Source organism: Pseudogymnoascus destructans, assembly GCF_001641265.1.
Source record: "Pseudogymnoascus destructans isolate 20631-21 unplaced genomic scaffold scaffold_2, whole genome shotgun sequence".
NCBI lineage: Eukaryota > Fungi > Ascomycota > Leotiomycetes > Thelebolales > Thelebolaceae > Pseudogymnoascus > Pseudogymnoascus destructans.
This window is the reverse complement of record NW_020167521.1, coordinates 33,507-52,236: the sequence shown is the minus strand read 5'-3', so window position 1 is coordinate 52,236 and position 18,730 is coordinate 33,507. Positions and strand designations below refer to the sequence as shown.

General features: G+C 48.5%; 5 protein-coding genes across 5 annotated transcripts; 1 reads left to right on the top strand and 4 right to left on the bottom strand.

The window, feature by feature from the left end:
- Positions 1-7,827: 7,827 nt before the first annotated feature.
- NOP2 (rRNA (cytosine-C5-)-methyltransferase nop2) lies at positions 7,828-10,082 on the bottom strand. The gene has a single exon (XM_024464376.1). It carries the CDS (start codon positions 10,003-10,005, stop codon positions 7,906-7,908), a length of 2,100 nt encoding a protein of 699 aa, XP_024328057.1. The 5' UTR covers positions 10,006-10,082; the 3' UTR covers positions 7,828-7,905.
- A 253-nt stretch (positions 10,083-10,335) lies between these two features.
- Positions 10,336-11,012, top strand: VC83_00688 (uncharacterized protein; the record flags this gene model as incomplete). Its single annotated transcript, XM_024464375.1, has 2 exons — positions 10,336-10,446; positions 10,494-11,012. 2 exons carry the CDS (start codon positions 10,336-10,338, stop codon positions 11,010-11,012), a joined length of 630 nt encoding a protein of 209 aa, XP_024328058.1.
- A 247-nt stretch (positions 11,013-11,259) lies between these two features.
- Positions 11,260-12,338, bottom strand: COF1 (cofilin; the record flags this gene model as incomplete). The annotated part of the gene is made up of 4 exons (XM_024464374.1): positions 12,043-12,338; positions 11,973-11,983; positions 11,450-11,756; positions 11,260-11,397 (listed from the first exon to the last, which is right to left on the bottom strand). Exons 1-4 carry the CDS (start codon positions 12,043-12,045, stop codon positions 11,260-11,262), a joined length of 459 nt encoding a protein of 152 aa, XP_024328059.1. The 5' UTR covers positions 12,046-12,338.
- Positions 12,339-14,969, bottom strand: HSP60 (chaperonin). Its single transcript, XM_024464373.1, has 3 exons — positions 14,756-14,969; positions 14,563-14,704; positions 12,339-14,511 (listed from the first exon to the last, which is right to left on the bottom strand). Exons 1-3 carry the CDS (start codon positions 14,867-14,869, stop codon positions 13,004-13,006), a joined length of 1,764 nt encoding a protein of 587 aa, XP_024328060.1. The 5' UTR covers positions 14,870-14,969; the 3' UTR covers positions 12,339-13,003.
- Positions 14,970-15,900: 931 nt separating this feature from the next.
- Positions 15,901-18,195, bottom strand: VC83_00685 (uncharacterized protein; the record flags this gene model as incomplete). Its single annotated transcript, XM_024464372.1, has 1 exon — positions 15,901-18,195. The coding sequence occupies one exon, from the start codon at positions 18,193-18,195 to the stop codon at positions 15,901-15,903; it is 2,295 nt and encodes a 764-aa protein (XP_024328061.1).
- Between the last annotated feature and the right edge of the window lie 535 nt (positions 18,196-18,730).

Below are 18,730 nucleotides of genomic sequence, written 5' to 3'. Positions count from 1 at the left end.
AGGAAACAGAGCCAAAGGGTTGTAGCTTAGACTATTCCACAACGCAGCAATCAGGTGTATGATGTGGTGAAGTGGTTTAGACAAGTTGCAACAAATGTTGAGTCTGAGAACTCAGGGGTAAGTCAGAGGTTAGCACCTCACTGACTTTTCAAAAACAGAGAATAACAAGATCAATGCTTGGAAGCTTGGAAAAGACGTAGAAGTATGTGCTAGTCGATTTACTGTATTGCCTGCTTGCCCTTTCTTAAGGAAAGGGCAATCCTATTTATGCCAAAGGAGTGTAGTTCTCTCATTTTCCATGACTTTCCATGACTAACCAGGCTTGGTAAATGTATTAGAAATCAAGTGCGACCCACAACTAGCTTGCTAATCATGTAGTGAACGTAAGAGAATCCCATAGAACCATCTCTTGGGTTCCTAGCCTATAGGAAGTGAAAAGGAGGTCCAAGGTCAGAGTACCTATAGATAAATTATGTCATAACTTAACCAATCTTGTGGGTAACTAAGGAGCGATGACGTGTAATGAATCATAGAGGGTTGTAGAAGCTTCTAGAGCTATTGTTCATGTTCCTAGGCCTCTAGTTGGTAGAGATATGCCATGTGGTAGTATTGGCCCACCCCCTTAAGGAGGAGATTTTCTTAATAACTTGTTCAATGAGTGTCCAAATGATATGCCGTGATGTATGTAGCATAAACAGATGTAGTAGAAGAGTTTGCAGCAATCGTTGAGTAGTATTGCTTCTGTTGTTGGTGTGATAAGCCAAGATATGTATGGTGACTTGTAGGTTTGAGGAGGAGATTTCTAAGTTTGCTCTTGAGTTTGATAGCAAACTGAGTGCAACGAATGTCAGTATGACATGAGCGAGAAACAGGGGCAGGTAATCAAGAGAAGTAAAGGCGAGTTAAGGTAGAAATAGCGTTAGATTTATAGTGCTGCTTTTCAGGAACTTAAGACGAAGTTCACAGAAGCACCTATCTGTTACGATTACAGCTCACAGCTTGTCACAGCTTGTTATGGTTGTTATGGTTGTTACGGTTGTTACGGTTGTTACGGTTATTACGGTTATTACGGTTATTACGGTTGTTACGGTTATTACGGTTATTACGGTTATTACGGTTGTTACGGTTGTTATGGGGATTACGGGTGTAGCCTTAGCCACCAAGGTTACAACTGCTAAGCAGACAACTGTATGTTATGAGGAATAGCCTCACCTTCCTTCCTTCTTCTTCTTCTTCTTCTCTCTTTAGATTCAATCTAGATTACTTTTCCTGGACTGGCATCATGACCTCTATGACCATTGTAACATAAGATTGAATCTCATTTCTTCATTAGCTCATCCTGAGCAAGAAACTAGAAACCAGCACAAACCTTCGAGCAACAGAACCCTCAAACCAGAAACCAGCACAAACCTTTGAGCAACAGAACCTCCAGAACCAGAACACCAGAACATCAAATCCAGAAACCACAAGTCAACTCAATACCACACTCAAGCATCAGAACCCAGAACATTATATCAGCAGAATTAGACCTTTCCGTGATGCTCCCTCAACAAGGATATAACCGTGACGGAAGTGTGCTCCTCTTGAGTGGCTCGTACAGCCGACAACTGCATAATAGGGCCTTCACCACATACGTGTCTAGTTCCTGATACCAACAAAGTCAGAAGAAGATCCTGACCTCAACAATTCCAATGACAAGAAGCGAAGCCTGTTATAATGGCACGCGATGCACAAGGACATGTCATCCGTGACGAGGAGTCAAGATCAAGGACAAGAAACCCAATCTACTATAAGCAATGAGGACTGCTTAGAAAGCCACACCTACAATAGCAGGGAAACACTACTCGAGGATCCAGAACACCAAGCTACCCTTCGCATTTGGGAGCTTAAAGACCTCAGTTGTGAGCACCTGGAGCCAAGCCCAGAGAGAGGCTGCGCTTCAAATCCAAAAGCAGGTGATGGAGGATTATGATCATGTCACCCAGCTCTACAATACTACCCTCCAGAAGAGTCGAGAGGAGAAGGCTACATATGATGACAATATCAGCCAGCTACAAGAGGTTATCCAAGCTCATGAGCAAACAATGGCAGGACAAGCTGCTGTTGTGAAATATCTTGAAAATGAGAAGTCAAATAGCAGCACTACTCGCAATAGAGAATCACACCAGAAATCCACTAATATCCCAGACCCTCCTACTCTCACAGACGGAATAGAGCCAGCTTATGACGATTGGAACATTAAGATAAAGATGAAGCTCGAGGCGAACCTTGACCATTTTCCTACTCCAGCCCTTCAGATGGGTTATGTGCAAAGCAGACTAGGTGGCAAAGCCTCCTCTCACATCAATCCACGCCTTCGATCTACTCAGAACAAGTTTCAAACTGTAGAGGAAATGTTTGAAGTCCTAGACAGAGTCTTTAGTGATCCAGACCACTGCTTTACTGCACAACGCACTTATAGAAAGCTCTTCCAAAACAAGGATAACTTTGCTACCTTTTGGGCAGAGTTCCAGAGACTCACTGTTGAACTGGATTACTCAGAGGAGACCCTCATTGATGACCTCCACCATAAGGTTAATACGAAGATGCAGACTGCTTTAATAGCAGAGATAAATCCAAGCTCTCTCCATGCCTTTGCACAAAAGTGCTTACTGATTGATCAGAATATCCAGCAACTTCAAATCCAAGATGCTCGCACTGTCCCTCGAGTTATTCAGCAAGCCTTTAAGCCACAAGACTTTCACAGTAAGGCTAAGCAGCCTACTACAAACCCACCTGCTGGCTTTAGACCACCAAGACTATATCGTGCACCACATCAGAACCCTGCAACTGAGAAGTTAATGCAGGAAGGCCGCTGCTTCCATTGCCAGAAAACTGGACACTGAGCTTATGAATGTCCTACCAAGAATGCTCAAGTCCACGAAGTTAGCACTTATGATGCTCCACTTTCGGGAAAAGAATAACCTTCAGACAAGACGTCACTGAAGGTGTCATGACAGCCAGAATTGCAACTTCTTCCTCAAGCTTTGGATTAGATCCAGATACTCCATTTATAGTTACTTGTATGATAGGAAAATCAAAAATCAAAGCACAAGCTCTTATCGATACTGGAGCTACTGGAGGAAACTTTGTGAATGCTGTTGACGCAGAACGAATTTGTGAGATAGAAGGCATATCACCAGTAGAGCTTTTAAAGCCACGCCCTATTCAAGGCTTTGATGGAACAGCAGCCCCTCCCATCACTCATGCTATATACCCTCGCCTGAATTCGAAATTAGGACATGCGCCCCTTTACAACATGTCAATGATTGGAGCTGCACCATTTAATATGCTTCGGAAGCAGAAGGGAGCTGAGGTTTTTGCAGTATCATTTAAAGATATACTCGCTGAACAGGCAAAGGAGAAAGTGAAGGAAATCGACCCAAAACTGATCCTCCCAAAGGAGTTCCATGAATATCTCAATGTGTTCTCAAAGCAGGCTGCAGATGAACTCCCCCCTCACCGATATGCAGACCACCACATCGTCTTAGAACAAGATTCGAAATTAGGACATGCGCCCCTTTACAACATGTCAAAGGAGGAACTTGATCTTGTGAAGAAATATATTGACGACAACTTGTCGAAAGGATTTATTGAAGCTAGCAAAGCTCCCTTTGCCTCTCCTGTCCTTTTCGTCTGCAAACCAGGTGGCGGACTTCGATTCTGTGTTGATTACCGCAAGTTAAATGCCATTACAAGAAAAGACTCATACCCACTACCCCTCATCGATGAAACATTGGCTCAGATCACAGGTGCCAAATATCTTACAAAGATTGACATTCGTCATGCATTTAATCGGATCTGTATGCAAACAAAAGAAGATGAAGATCTCACTACCTTTAAGACGAGATTTGGATCATACACGTACAAGGTCCTCCCTTTTGGCCTTACAAATGGCCCTGCAACATTCCAGCAATATATGAACGAAACCCTTATGGAATACATAAACAAATTTGTTACAGCATATATGGATGATCTTCTCATCTATAGTGCGCATCGATCTGAGCATACCCAGCATGTGCAAATGGTTTTACAGAAGCTCCGTGAAGCTGGACTACAAGCAAACATTGCAAAATGTGAATTCTATGTCCAAGAAACAAAATTCCTAGGACTTATCATTGGAATCTACGGCATGAGAATGGACCCCGCAAAAGTCCAAACTATATTTGAATGGAAAGCACCAAGGTCGCTCCAAGATACACAAGCCTTCATTGGGTTCTGTGTGTTCTACCGGTGGTTTATAAGAAGCTACTCTACTATTATGAAGCCACTGGTAAATCTCACAAAGAAAAGTCAAATATTCGAATGGAACCAAGCCTGCCAGGCAGCCTTTGAGTTGATTAAGAAGACTGTTACAGAAGCACCCGTGCTACAACACTTTGACCGGGACAAAACAGCATATGTGGAAGCATGTCATACTGACATTCGTTGCACTCAGTTTGCTATCAAACTCAAGAGCAAACTTGGAAATCTCCTCCTCAAACCTACAAGTCACTATACATATTTTGGCTTATCACACCAACAACAAGAGCAATACTACTCAACGATTGCTACAACCATCTATGATTCATTACACGTCATCGCTCCTTAGTTACTGGGCCGATATTACCACATAGCATATCTCTACAACCCTCTATGATTCATTACATGACATCACTCATACTACCACATGACATATCTCTACCAACTAGAGGCCTAGGAGCATGAACGATAGCTCTAAAAGCTCCTACGAACCTCTATGATTCATTACATGTCATCGCTCTTTAGTTACAAGATTGGTTAAGTTATGACATAATTTGTCTATGACATAATTTGTCTATAGGGGTACTCTGACCTTGGACCTCCTTTTACTTCCTATAGGCTACAAACCTAAGAGATGGTTCTATGGGATTCTCTTACATCGACTACAGTTACCAAACCTGGTAAGTCATGGAAAGTCTTGGAAAATGAGAGAACTACACTCCTTAGCATAAATAGGATTGCCCTTTCCTTAAGAAAGGGCAAGCAGACAATACAGTAAATCGACTATCACATACTTCCACGTCTTTTCCAAGCTTCCAAGCATTCATCTTGTTACTCCTTGTTTCTGAAAAGTCAGTGAGGTGTTAAACCTCTGACTTACCCCTGAGTTCCCAGACTCAACATTTGTTGCAACTTGTCTGAACCACTTCACTACATCACACACCTGATTGCTGCATTGTGGAATAGTCTAAGCTATGACCCTTTGGCTCTGTTTTCTAAGACAGTGTGTTGTCTTAGTAAATTCATCCCTTCCTTGGGTGGCTAGATTCTCACATCTGGTGCACCCACCATTACAAAGCAGATGCCTCAGACTATATGTTACGGCTATAGTAACATGATGTCATGGTTACAGGGCCAGGGCCTAGTAACGTGACGTGTGAGTCACAGTGGGAAGCGGGGTAGGCTGCCATGTGACGGGGCTAATGGATAGTTGCAGAAACTAGTGGATATTGGATAGTTGAGCTATCCACGAACTATCCTGAATATCTAGCTATCCGCCAACTATCCAGATTACCCATGAGGCACGACGCCACTATATAAGTAGATAGTATTTCCTTAGATAGGAGCTTCGTGCTCAACTCAATACAGTATTTGTTATATACTAGTAACGTGTTACTTGAAGCCTTTGTGTCTGATCCCCTGCCTCCTCTGATAAGTAAACCTTTACGCAAGAGAACCTCTGTGTCTTCTATCGTTTAGAAGTCAGCGTTACACTATATATCCTCAGGAGTTCTATCACAGAAGGACGGCCAAGGAGTACTACACCTCATTGCCTTCTTCTCAAAGAAAATGACACCTGCTGAGTGCAATTACGAGATCTATGACAAGGAGCTACTGGCCATCATTAGATGCTTCGAAGCATGGAGACCAGAAGTTGAGGGCACAGCAATGCCAGTACAAGTTTTGTCAGACCACAAGAGTCTTGAATATTTCATGAGCACAAAAAAGCTTACTAGGCGGCAAAACTCGATGGGCAGAATTCCTCTCTCAATACAATTTCCAAATCATATATCGACCTGGCAAGCAGAACGGAAAAGCAGATGCGTTAACTCGAAGACCAGGAGATAGACCAGAAGGGAATGAAGAAGATGACTGTCAAAAACAACAGCTTCAAACCCTATTACCCCTTGAGAGACTCCATCCGGATCTCGCACAGCAGCTAGAACTCAAAAGTCAAGGGCAGGCACAAGATGCTCAACTTGCACCAATCCTACCACAAGATCAAAGCATCCATGAACAGATTCAAGCTGCGCAGCTCCAGGATGAATTATGCAAGGATACAATCTGAAGACTACAGAACAACGAGCGAGATAGCCCAAATATAGCCTTAGCACATTGCGAAGAGAGAAATGGACTCCTACTCTACCAAAATCGAGTTTGGATCCCAGAAGACGTCCGAGTTAAACTCCTTCATGAGGTTCACGACCAGCCAGCAATGGGACACCCTGGAATTGGGAAGCTGATTCGAATCATTAAGAGACAGTACTACTGGCCCCGGATGGACAAGACTATCACTCAATATGTGAGGAATTGCCATACCTGCAAGAGATCAAAACCAACCCGGGACGCATACAATGGACTCCTACAACCAATCCCAATTGGAAGCCAACCATGGAAGGACATATCACTCGATTTTATTACAGGATTACCATTATGTGAAGGAAACAATTCTATCCTTGTAGTAGCATGCCGACTTACAAAAGAGCGCCATTTTATCCCATGCTTTGCAGGTAAAGAAGGCACCAGTTTGTAGCTGTAGTGTGGAAAATCCTCTGCAAAGTTTGGAAAGTTACAATCAAATTGTCTACAGCCTTCCACCCAGAAACGGACGGGCAAACTGAGAGGTTTAATGCAGAACTCGAGCGATATTTACGGGCTCATGTCAACTATCTCCAAGACAACTGGGTTGAATATCTTTGCATGGCTGAATATATATATTAGATAATTAGAATTATATTGTGTACGTACTTTAAGTACATTGAGTCGCAGCAAATGCCCTTCCATCAGACTCAACAAAAGTTAGCCCATTTTTTGCAAACAAGGGTTTCGAGCCAAGAATGAGCTTTGATATAGAGGATAGCACGTTCCAAACTGCCCTTCAAGAACATAAGGACATAGCTCAAAACATGAAAGATATTTGGGAATTCCTACAAGACCAGATTGCCCTCTCACAAACCCGAATGGAGCACTTTGCAAATCAAAACAGGAAGCCAGCACCAAGATATAAGATAGGAGACCGGGTCTGGCTTTCTACTCGGAATATCAAAACCCAAAGAAACTTGGCCATAAGCAAGTTGGTCCATTTCAAATCCTTGAGCAAATTGGGAATGTTGCATACCGACTCCAGCTACCACCAAGCATGAAGATACACCTGTGTTTCATAGCAACCTCTTACGACTTGACTCAGATGATGTTTTACAAGGCCAGCACCATGAACCACCCCTGCCAATCATTATAGAAGATGAACTTGAATGGGAAGTTGAAGAAATCCTAGATTCTAAACTCCTATGGAAGAAGCTGTTCTATATGGCAGCATGGAAGAACCACCCACTAGACAACACTTGGTATCCTGCTGCTCGAGTGTAGTTAGGGGGGCGTTTGGATATCGTTTAGGAGGTGGGTTGGTGGCATGGGGTTAGATTATGAGGAAACATGGCTTCGTGGAGAGGGGTATACGCATTACAGGGAGGCTGGAAGTTATATCCCCTCAATTCCAAAGACACAGGGAATCACAAATTCGATCAGCGAACAGAGCAATCAACAATTTCTCGAAATAGTATTCCGGCTATCCTAGCAAAACTCCTATTATGCAAGTCTTAGAACTCCACTCATATCGAGACAGAACTACGCATCAGCCATCTCCACATCGGCCTTCTTCTTCTCCAGCTCTGCCTTCTTGGCAAGATTCTTCTTCGCATTCTCCTTGCTCTTGTTCACCTTCTTCTTCTCCTCCCTCACCGCAGGCTCTGCATTCTTGGCCGCCCCATTAGGATCAATGCCCTTCCGGCGCATGCGTGCCCGTTGTGCCTTGTCAATGAAAACCCTATCCGCCTCATCATCCCACTCCATCTTATCCTCACCACCCATCAGCTCAATCGGACGCTTGTCAACATCCAGCTCGTCATTCTTGGCCGCCTGGTCCTTTGCAGGTGCTGCATTGCCCAGTCCCTTGCCAGGAGTGAGAGCGAACTTCTTGAACTTCGCTACAAAGAAACCGTCCACGTTGTACGCGTGCGGGTAGTATCTCCGTGTAATCTTCATCTTTGCGTCAAAGTTCTTGCCCATATACGCCGTAAAACCCTCCTTGCCAAACGTCAGGCCAGTCTCCACGAGCCTCACATTAGGTCGCTTCGATAAAGCGTACTGCACAACCGACTCGTTCTCCTCCACAGTCACCGAACAAGTTGAGTACACAATAAATCCTCCCGTCTTGGACGCATGGTCTACCGAGTCGATTGCTGCGAGCAGGAGCTGCTTCTGGAGATGCGGTAGCATCAGGAAATCGCGCTCAGTTTTGTTCGTCTTCACGGACGGATCCTTGGCAATGACACCAGTACCGGAGCAGGGAGCATCGAGCAGGACCCTGTCAAAGCCACCCATCACCTTGGGGAATTCGCGTGCATCGTAGTTGCACACAATCGTATTCTTGACGCCCAGACGGTGGATGTTACCAATGAGACCCTTGGCACGAGCTTTGTTGGAATCGTTGGCGAAGATGCAGCCAGTGTTCTTCATTAGGGCAGCGATATAAGTCGTCTTACCACCGGGAGCGGATGCCATATCGAGAACGCGCTCATTCTCTTGCGGTGCGAGGGCCATGACGGGAAGGAAGGAGGAGGCGGCCTGGAGGATGTAGTGGCCAGCAAGGTATTCGGGTGTGGCACCGAGCGGCACAGCAGACTCGAAGACTTGGAGACCAACCTTGGACCACTTTCCAACAGGCTCGAGGGTAACTCCACGGTTGATCAGGGCTTGCGCGAGGTCTCTGCGGTGAGTCCGCAGGCTGTTTGTGCGGATGACTACCGGGCGTGCTGTCTCGTTGGCCTCAAAGAAGGCAAATGCCTCCTTGGGCGGGAAGAGGTTGAACAGTTTCTCGGCCAGGAACTCAGAGTAACCGTAGTATGCGCAAACATCCTTGAGTAATTGCGCAGTGTACTCTGCTCTTGATCGGCCTTCCTCGGATAGGTTCGCAAAGTCGTCGAGAACGCGAACAGTGTCGTTGATGCGCGAACGTAACAATTGAAGATCTGGAGCAAGAAGAGCCTTGCTCTTCACCGCGGCATCGTCTCCGCTCTCTTCGTCCGAAAAGACCTTGGGCCTGTCACCGGCCAGGTTTGTCTGCATCGCGGCATCCTCCAATTCCTGCTGAGCATCAGCTGCCTCCGCTGCCATCTGCTCGTCCAACTTCCGAGACAACCCCGCAATATTAGCCGCCGTCAACTTCTCCTCTGCATCGCTTTCATCCTCGTCCTCCGAGAACATTGCCCTCGTCTTGTGGTCCTCCTCCGAGTCGTAGACCTCTGACCCCGAGTCCATAAACTCATCTGCATTGGCCAGCTCGGCCTCATCCCCGCTCAGGTCATCGAACTCGTCATTCAACAGATCTGATTCGTCGCTATCAGCGCCCTCCATATCGTCATCGCTGCCTGGAAGTGGCATTGGGCCCTTCTTTGCCTTGGGTGCAGGTTTCGATACAGCCTTGACAACGGGCTTCCCCTTCTTCACCTGTGTCGTCGTCTTTGTCTTCCTTGCCGGCTTATCGGAATGGCTTCCCTTCTTGGTCATATTGTGATCTTGCTCCTTCTTCGCAGACACCTTGACCCTCTTGCTCTCATCCCGCGCCTCCGTAACGCTTAAGCCAGCCTTCCTCTTCAGATTTGTGAAATGCGCCTCATCCAACTTGTCCGGCATTCCCTGCTTCTGCATACGTCTGGAGGGCCCCATGGTGACGGTTAATTGCACCTTCGGTGCTGTTGTGAGGGTGGGGTTTTGAAGTTGAGAATTCGCAGGTTATTGCGAAATTCCCTTATCTCCTCTTCCCTCGGAATATTTTTTGGCGAACAGAATTTTGTCCGCCCGATAAGTCACTAGCGTCGACACCTCATCGCCGAGGCTGCCGTACCATGGAGCTTCATCAATACAATCAATACAATGCCACCAAGCTTCCCCCCACACGTACTTTACGCCTCGACCCTTCTCAACCCTTATATTTTCTTATTTCCTATGGAATCTCGAATTCTCTCGCCATAAACCATTTTCTCCGAAACCGCAAACATGAGCGAACTTTCTTTCGCCAAATCGTTCCTCACGACCCTCTCAAGCCGCCCCTCCAAGATCTCACCAACACATGCTGAAGACCCCAAATCCTACCCACCCCGCGGCGCTGTACGTCCCCAAACTCCACACTCACCTCATCCTGCTAATAACTGCAGTACATCCTCCCGAAACTCCCCAAGACCCTCCCCAAACGCAGGAAGCTCGCCCCAGGTGCCCAGCGCACATTAACAATCACTTTACGCTCTGCGCGCAACCCTCCAATCGAAGTCGCCCTCAAGCAGCAGTCACCCCTTCTCTCAGTGCTTGACCTGAAAGCCGAAGTATCCGCGCAGGCAAATGTACCGGTAGATAAAATCAAGATTTTGCACCGGCGGAAGCCTGTCGGCGACGCCAAGGTCGTCGAGGAGCTGGTTGGCGAGGAGGATACCGAGATTGAGTTTGGAATTATGGTTATTGGAGGCGCGGCAAGTGTGGCAACGAAGACCAATGGTAAATCGGACGAGCAGTTGCCTAGTGCGGCGGTTGGGGAGAGTGGAAGGGAGGTATTTGGGACGGAGGCGTTCTGGACGGACCTGAGGGGTTTCCTGGCACAGAGGGTAAAGGACGCGGGAGATGGAGAACGGGCAGCCACACTGTTTCGAGAGGCTTGGGAGGCGAGGAATGGTGCGTCATAGGCATGAGAAAACATCGTCTAGATCAAGTGTTCAAAGCATACGTGTGACTACAAAGATCAAGTCATATACACCATGTTGAAATTGCATCCTCTGTTCTGCCGACCTGTCGTTCGACATCTACCATCCGAACTGCTCCTGCTATCGAGCGCGCGGGCAACACACAGCTATCTAACTAGCGACAAGTCCTCCCACCCTGTCCATTCTAACGTGGCTCAGATTCATGTTCTTCCTGTCTTAGTCGTGTAGTCTATGCGAGACCCTTGGAGACTTTGTTGAGCACGCTGGCGTACTCAATATCATCTTCATCGTTGGCTTGGAACTCGGCCGCGATGCCGTTCAGAGAGCGCTTGAGGGCGTCCTTGGACGAGGCGTAAACCATCTTGGGCTGCGTCGGCGTTAGTACTGTTACCATATCCAAGACGCCATTCGAGTATTACCTGGATCCCAGCATCATCAGGAGACCATGCAATGAAGGTAATCTTGCTTCTCGAGCCCTCGCCAGACGACAGGTCGTAGGCAAAGTCGTATACGGCGTATCGCGGGCCCTTGGTCAGAGCACCGCTCTTGGTCTTGGACTTGGCGTTGATAAGCTTCCCGCGGAAGTCATCCCAGTCGGCGTCTTCAGAGGTATCCTCAACCACGATCTCCTTGTTGTCATCGGAGAGCTTGTAGATGATGTACTTGATGCTCTTGCCGAGCTTGAGCTCGTTGAACTTGCTGACGCATTCTTGCGAAACTTGGACACTGCACAAACGTCTTGTCAGCGATGATTCCCAGGCTATACCTGCCACTGGCTTGTATCGCGTTGTAGCAAGCGTTTGTTGTTGTTGTTGATGTTGTTGTTGTTGATGTTGTTGTTGTTGATGTTGTTGTTGTTGATGTTGTTGTTGTTGTTGAATGTCGAACACTCAATCGGCCTACTGCGGGGCGGTGACAACGGGGGAACTGAGCTATACTGACCCTGATTGAGACTATGGCGATGAAGATTAGTATATCTATGATCATGCTGCTTGTGCGAAGGAGCTCGTACCATTTTGTTCTATATTGGACGCACAACAAAGGTTGGGGAGGCTGTCACAGAAGTCCGGGTCAGCATGAAGCTTGGTGCTGCGCAAGGCATCCGTTCGGAGGGGGGAAGAGAGTGATGACGACGATAGCATTGTGAGGGATTTCTGATATGGGAGAGAGACGTACAGAGTAGGGTAATCGTGTGGCGGATTAATAGGAAGGCAGGACGTCGTTACAGTTCCGCAGGTAAAGAGATATAAAAACCAGCGACGAGGGTGATATGTGCAAGTTTGTGTGAGGGATTGAGGGGGATTGTTGTCGACGACACACTGCCTACTTGCTACTTGCGACATGTTGGTGGGGTGATGCACGTGACTGCAACTCGCTTACCCGTCAGCGACCAAATAACATAATCGAAAACTGGGCAGGCAGCCAATTTCGAATTTCGGCGTCAGTTAATGGGAATCTTGTTTAACAAACTGGCTGAAGGCAGTCTACGAACACAGTACACAAATTTAGCTGTCTAGATTAGGCGTCAACCCCTTGATTCCACAGAGCAGGTTTCAGATGAGACACTCAGTGAAAGTCACATGACAATAACAGCCGGAGTCGAGACATTCATCAAGTGAGATATGTCAGATATTAGAAGTGTTACAGTGTTTTTATTCTTCTTTACAAGGTGGTTCTCGCTATCGTCGCATAGTATGCAACATGCACATCGCAAATCGTCCCATTCCCTCCCACGACCCCCTCCACAGCCCCGCCGTCTTCCCATCCATCAATTAGTTGAGTGGAGTCGATCAAAGCGCTTCGAAAGTCACCCTCTTGCTTTTATACACCAAAACATCCCCGGACGCTAATATGACACATAGTATTTTACAACGGGTTCGGACCCAGGTTCTTTCTCGTTTGCTTATCGTCCCTCTCTTACATCATTCCGCTGGAGATTTGTTAGCTTAGCCTTATCACATTGACAGAGTCACTTACCCCATGCCGCCCATGCCTCCCATGCCGCCACCCATGCCGCCCATTCCACCTGGTGGGCCAGACTTGTCCTCGCCCTCGACGATGGCGACCTCGGTCGTACCGAGCAGAGATGCGACTCCCGAGGCGTCAACCAGACCAGTGCGGACAACCTTGAAAGGATCCAAGATACCAGCCTCAATCATATCGACGTACTCCCCAGTCGCGGAGTTGAAGCCCTTGTTGAACTCGCCCTTGTACTCATCCATCAGCTTACCGACGATGACGGAGCCCTCAAGCCCGGCGTTCTCGACAATGGTGCGAGCCGGCTTGGTGATGGCGTTCTTGATGATGGAGACACCGAGCTGCTGGTCAAAGTTGGCGGGCTTGACGTTACCGAGCGCGTTGGCCGCAGCCTTGAGCAGTGCAGTTCCGCCACCTGGCAGGATGCCCAGCTCGACAGCCGCGCGGGTGGCATTCAGAGCGTCGACGTAACGGTCCTTCTTCTCGCCGACCTCGACCTCGGATGAGCCACCGACCTTGATGACAGCAACACCGCCAGAGAGCTTAGCGAGGCGCTCCTGCAGCTTCTCCTTCTCGTAGTCCGTGGTGGTTGGGTCGTTGACGACGCCGCGGATCTGCTCACAGCGCTGGCTAATGGAATCCTTGCTGCCATCACCGTTGAGGATGATGGTGTCCTCCTTGGTGATGGTGATGGAACCGGTGGAGCCGAGCATGTCGGCTGTCGCCTTCTCGAGCTTGATGTCAAGCTCATCGGTGAAGACGGTGGCGTTGGTGAGGATACCAATGTCGCCGAGGATGTTCTTGCGGTTATCTCCGAAACCAGGCGCCTTGACGGCGGCAACCTGAAGTTGGCCGCGGAGCTTGTTGAGGATGCAGACGGCAAGGGCCTCGCCGTCAATGTCCTCGGCAATAATGACAAGCGGCCTGCGGAGTTGGGTAGAAGCCTCAAGGGCTGGGATGATGTCCTGGACGGCGGAGATCTTCTTCTCGGACAGCAGGATCAATGGCTTCTCGAATTCGACCTTCTGGGACTTGGTGTCGGTGATGAAGTATGGGGAGACGAAACCACGGTCGAAGCGCATACCCTCGGTAACGGACAGCTCGTCCTCCATGGTCTTGCCCTCCTTGACGGTGATGACACCCTCCTTGCCGACCTTCTCCATTGCGCTCGCGATGAGGGCACCAATGTGCTGGTCGCCGTTGGCGGAGATGGTAGCAACTTGTGCGATCTCGGCGCTAGTGGTGACATCGCGCTTGTTTGCCTGGAGGTATTCGACGACGGCCTCGACGGCGGCTTGTGTTCCCCTGCGGAGATCCATCGGGTTGCATCCAGCAGCAACGTTCTTGACGGTCTCGGAAAAGATGGCCCTTGCGAGAACGGTGGCAGATGTGGTTCCGTCACCCGCTGTCTCGTTGGTCTTCGACGCGACGTCTTGGAGCAGGCGGGCGCCGAGGTTCTCGAACTTGTCCTGGAGAGTGATGGCCCTCGCAACGGTGACACCATCTACCTGTCGTTAGCAGTTGTTCGGGATACGTTTGGCGGTGGATATCATACCCTTGGTGATCTTTGGAGATCCGTAGCTCGACTCGATCAGGACATTACGACCCTTCGGTCCGAGAGTGGTAGCCACGGCCTTGGCCAAAGTCTCAACGCCGGTCAAAAGGGATGCGCGGGCATCGACACCGAACTTGAGCTCCTGGGATGGAATTAGACTTGCCCACATGGAATCCATAGCTTCAGAACATACCTTGTGTGCAAATCGAAGCTGCTGGGTGTTGACACTGGCCGCTGGACGCAATTTCGACACAGCTGATGCCGAGAGGACCGAAGCCCGAGCCCTTTGTGTTAATGCGCGCTGCATTATGAGATGAGGATGAAGAAAAAGGGACACAAGGGCGCTATTTTACAATTGAAGGATATTAAAGATTCGACTTTGGAGGGAAGATGAGCAGAAGACGATCCCGTTGTTTATGAAGAGACTCGGGAATCTGGAGAAAGTTTCCAGTCGCTTCTTCCGTCGTGAACCGAATGGCGCTAGTGCGTTATGGGAATAGCGTGGCAGCTGAAGGAGAAACCCAGAACCGCAGGGATTGTCAGGAGAGGAGAGCGAGTGCCGTCGGTACGGTGGACCAGAGAGACCATAGTAGCTGTTTATGTTTTACCTATTCTGCCATCATGCAACTGGGACCACAGAATAGGTAAATCAACCTCGTCGACGGCGGCAAGCATGGAATCGGCATGCGTTTCCGCTTCTCTACTACTTCAAAGGTAGGATTAGATGTTGAAGTCAACCATAAAATTCCTGGTGAAAGGTTCATACGATGCCTTCATGGGAGATTTACGTCAGTCTCAGGCCAGGCAATAGTTTGCACGTCTCATTTTTGTCATATATGTCTTGATTTGAATGGGCTGTCTATCTAAACCACTGCAAGTTCAGAACATCCCCATACCCCCGAGGCCTACGACCATTGCTCTGAGCCTCCGGTGTTTGACAATGCCGCATCAATCAAAAAATCAAGAACTCTTTGAAGGCAGCGCTGGAGTCTGAAGGTGAACTGTGATTGTAGTGATCTCAGTAAAGACCTAGCAGCTCCTGAATACCCCCAGGTCATCAGTGTGAGGTTCTCTACACTGTTCTTTGAAGTTTCATCGCATGCCAAACAGAGCGCATCCAATCTCATTATGGTCGCAAGGCGATGCGGCAAGGAAACACGGGCACTCGCATATATACCCATCAATTGGTTCACGAAGAAAAGACACTTGCTTGTTTTTCCTTTTTTTTTTCCTTTTAGCAAGACGTACGATGACGACGCATTCAGTTCGTGGGCATTGTTTGGCCCCCAAATGTTTGGATGCGACTCCCTGCGTGAAAGGTTGCAATCTACCTTTGTACTAGAAGTAGTCTGCCAATGGATCCAAGGGCCCAAAGCCGCCATCCAAGGAGGCATCTCCACTTCTGGCGTAGTCAAATGAGAAGAACTCATCATCTGGCGCTGGCGCTAAGGTGGCGTCTAACCCCGAAAATCCTGCTGGAACAGGGTCTGGATTGATATTTCCACTTGAGTTAGATTTCATTCCTTTCATCTTTTCATACTGAGCTGTATCGATCAAGCCGTTTTCAATGAAGTTCTTGGTATTGTAGTACGCGGCCTTTCCCTGAGTTCCATCTGAGTGCACTGGTTGGAAATCGAAGTCACCAAAGCGGATTTGAGAATCACCAAAGCCGACTTGAGGGGAATCACCAAAGCTGACTTGAGGGCCTCCAAAGCCCGAGAAAGAGCCAAAGCCATTGGAAGTGAGCTGGTTTGGTGCTTGGGTCTGTCCGTATTGAGACATCTGAGTCTGATAGTGTAACTGTGCAGGGGATAGATTTTGCATCATCCCAGCTCCCTTGAGTGCATTCATTTGCTCCAGATGGATCTCCCAGAGATCTTTATTGATCAATTGTCCGTTATTGTCGGTGTTCCGGTTTATGGCACCAAGAAGATCCTGCAGGTTGAAGTGTTGCTCATCCATCGAGCCATCTTGTCCGACTCCGTCTACGCCATCATCAAATTGGATATCTGGGTTGTCTTCAAAAAGGACGGCGGCTTTATCATCTGCATCATCTGCATTGACAACGTATTCGCTTCCATGGCATGGGACGGCAGGACCCTCAGCGACCTCGTCGTCAGCATAATCATCGTCCCCAGGGCCCTGGATGCCAGGCGGAAACTTGCTGAGAGCACCAGGAGTAAACCCACGGACAATAACAATGGACCTGAGGGGTCTAACCTCCTCGTCTTTGTCAAATGCCATCATCATCAGTCGATTGCTGGTGGGACTCTCGTCGTCCTTGCTCTCATTGGACTCGGCCGTTTTGGTAGCGCTGGAATCCGAATCTTCGTCAGGCGGTGTCCTATCACAGCTCTTGGGTCTACCTCTAGGGCTCCTGTATCGACCAGCACCAGGCTCCTTCTTTGGTACACGCTTGCTGCTACCTGCGCCAGCTGTGGTGCCCTCATAGTCAGTGTCATCGGCCTGCGTCGCCCTCCCCTTGGCGGAAATCTTCTTTGGACTTGGACGAGCAACTGGCCTGGGCTTTTTTTTTGAAGAGTCAGTGATGACGGTAGCCTTACGCTTTTTCGGTGTGCAGGGTACGACAGCACCATCATCTGATACTGCCTCCATCTCTTCCTCCTCATCCTCGTCTGAGAGCAACTCATCATCATCCATTGGGACTGGACCAGAAATGGGAGAAAGATTCAACGCTTTATGGGCATGCGTTGATTTCAGGTACTCCTTCTCTGCGCCCGGGCTGATCCACAGACGTTCGGGGTATTGAAGGCCCTTATTTTGAGCATCGACGTGGCCCTTGTTGATATCCTTGGGGTCTATGAGTTTGGATGCATCCTCTTTCCAAAGAACGAATCGGCCCTTGTCAATTCCCGGGGCGAGACGAACAACGCCTCGGACGTCTGGTCGAGTGTTCTGTGGGGTCTTGCCAAGAATAGGTGGCACCCACGAACCCCTATTCAAGCACTCGATGCGAAGCTTCGCGAATCGCTCCTTGATAGCGCCACCTGTGGCATTTTTTTCCGGGAACATGCGTTGAGCAATAGCCTCATACGGAAGCTCTTCCTTGTTCCGGGCCAATTCGTGGTGGAGACAAAGCAACAACAGCTGGTCCGCTTGGGCTAGTTCGAGGCGTGTTAGCTTCGGATACACTTGCATTGTTCGGGCGCGAGTCTTACCGGTCCAGCGAATGAGCCTCCGACCTTTCCTACGTCCGTTTCCGCCACTCTGGGTCGCCTTTCCTCGGTACGCAGCAGCGCGAGGATCGAATTCCTCCTCTGCATCGACCATAGCTTGGCTAGTCGTGAATTTTATTGCGTCTCTTCTGAGGTGTTTCTTATAGATCATCTTTTTGGCAGGCTTCACTGCACCCTTCCTACGTTGTGTGCTGGAAGGGGAGTTTCCTTCAGTGCTATCGCCATCGATCTCATCATCGCTTGGCTCATAAGAAGGTTCACCGTCCTCGACACCGTCATCTTCGCTGCTTTTGGCGGGGAGTTTTTGGGGCAATCTAGAAGTAGGGCGTCCAACAGCCACCTTTGCGGCTGAGTTCCTGCGGCGAGCAATCGTATTCTTTGCTTCGGAACCAGTGGCGCATTTGGTCCCGACCTTGGGTTTTTTTACTAGAGCCATGGCAATTGTTTCGAGTTTACGGTACTCGAAAAATGACTTGTTGATTGGGGTCTGGAGCAATAGGCTTGAAAGCTGGTGTCAAAGTCAGCTGTATCATCCACGACGCTGACAGGAAAACCAGGTGAATTGGAATCTCGATATCGGATGGGGCTCCTAGGACCTCACCTAGATGTGGAATGTTTATCCAGCGAAAAGCATATACGAATAGTAACCTTTGATGATCAGCTATTGGTGAAGGTGAAATGGATGTGAAGGAAGAAGCCCAAGTCAAACGAAGTGGTAATGTTGTAGGCAAGGTGGAAGGTGAAGTGGGCACCAGATCGAGGCCAGCCTCAGAACCGGAAGCAAAGAGCAAGAATCCAGACGAAGTGACAGCAGGATTGGTGATGACAAGAACTCGATCTACGTACCTAATTGAGCCGTACTAGAGGGACTCTAGATACCCGTTGCAATTGTTGTTTGGTTGCTGTTGTGGCAGCATTGAAGAAAGGAGACAATGTTTACAAATGGGTCGTTGGTTAACTGCGAAGACGCG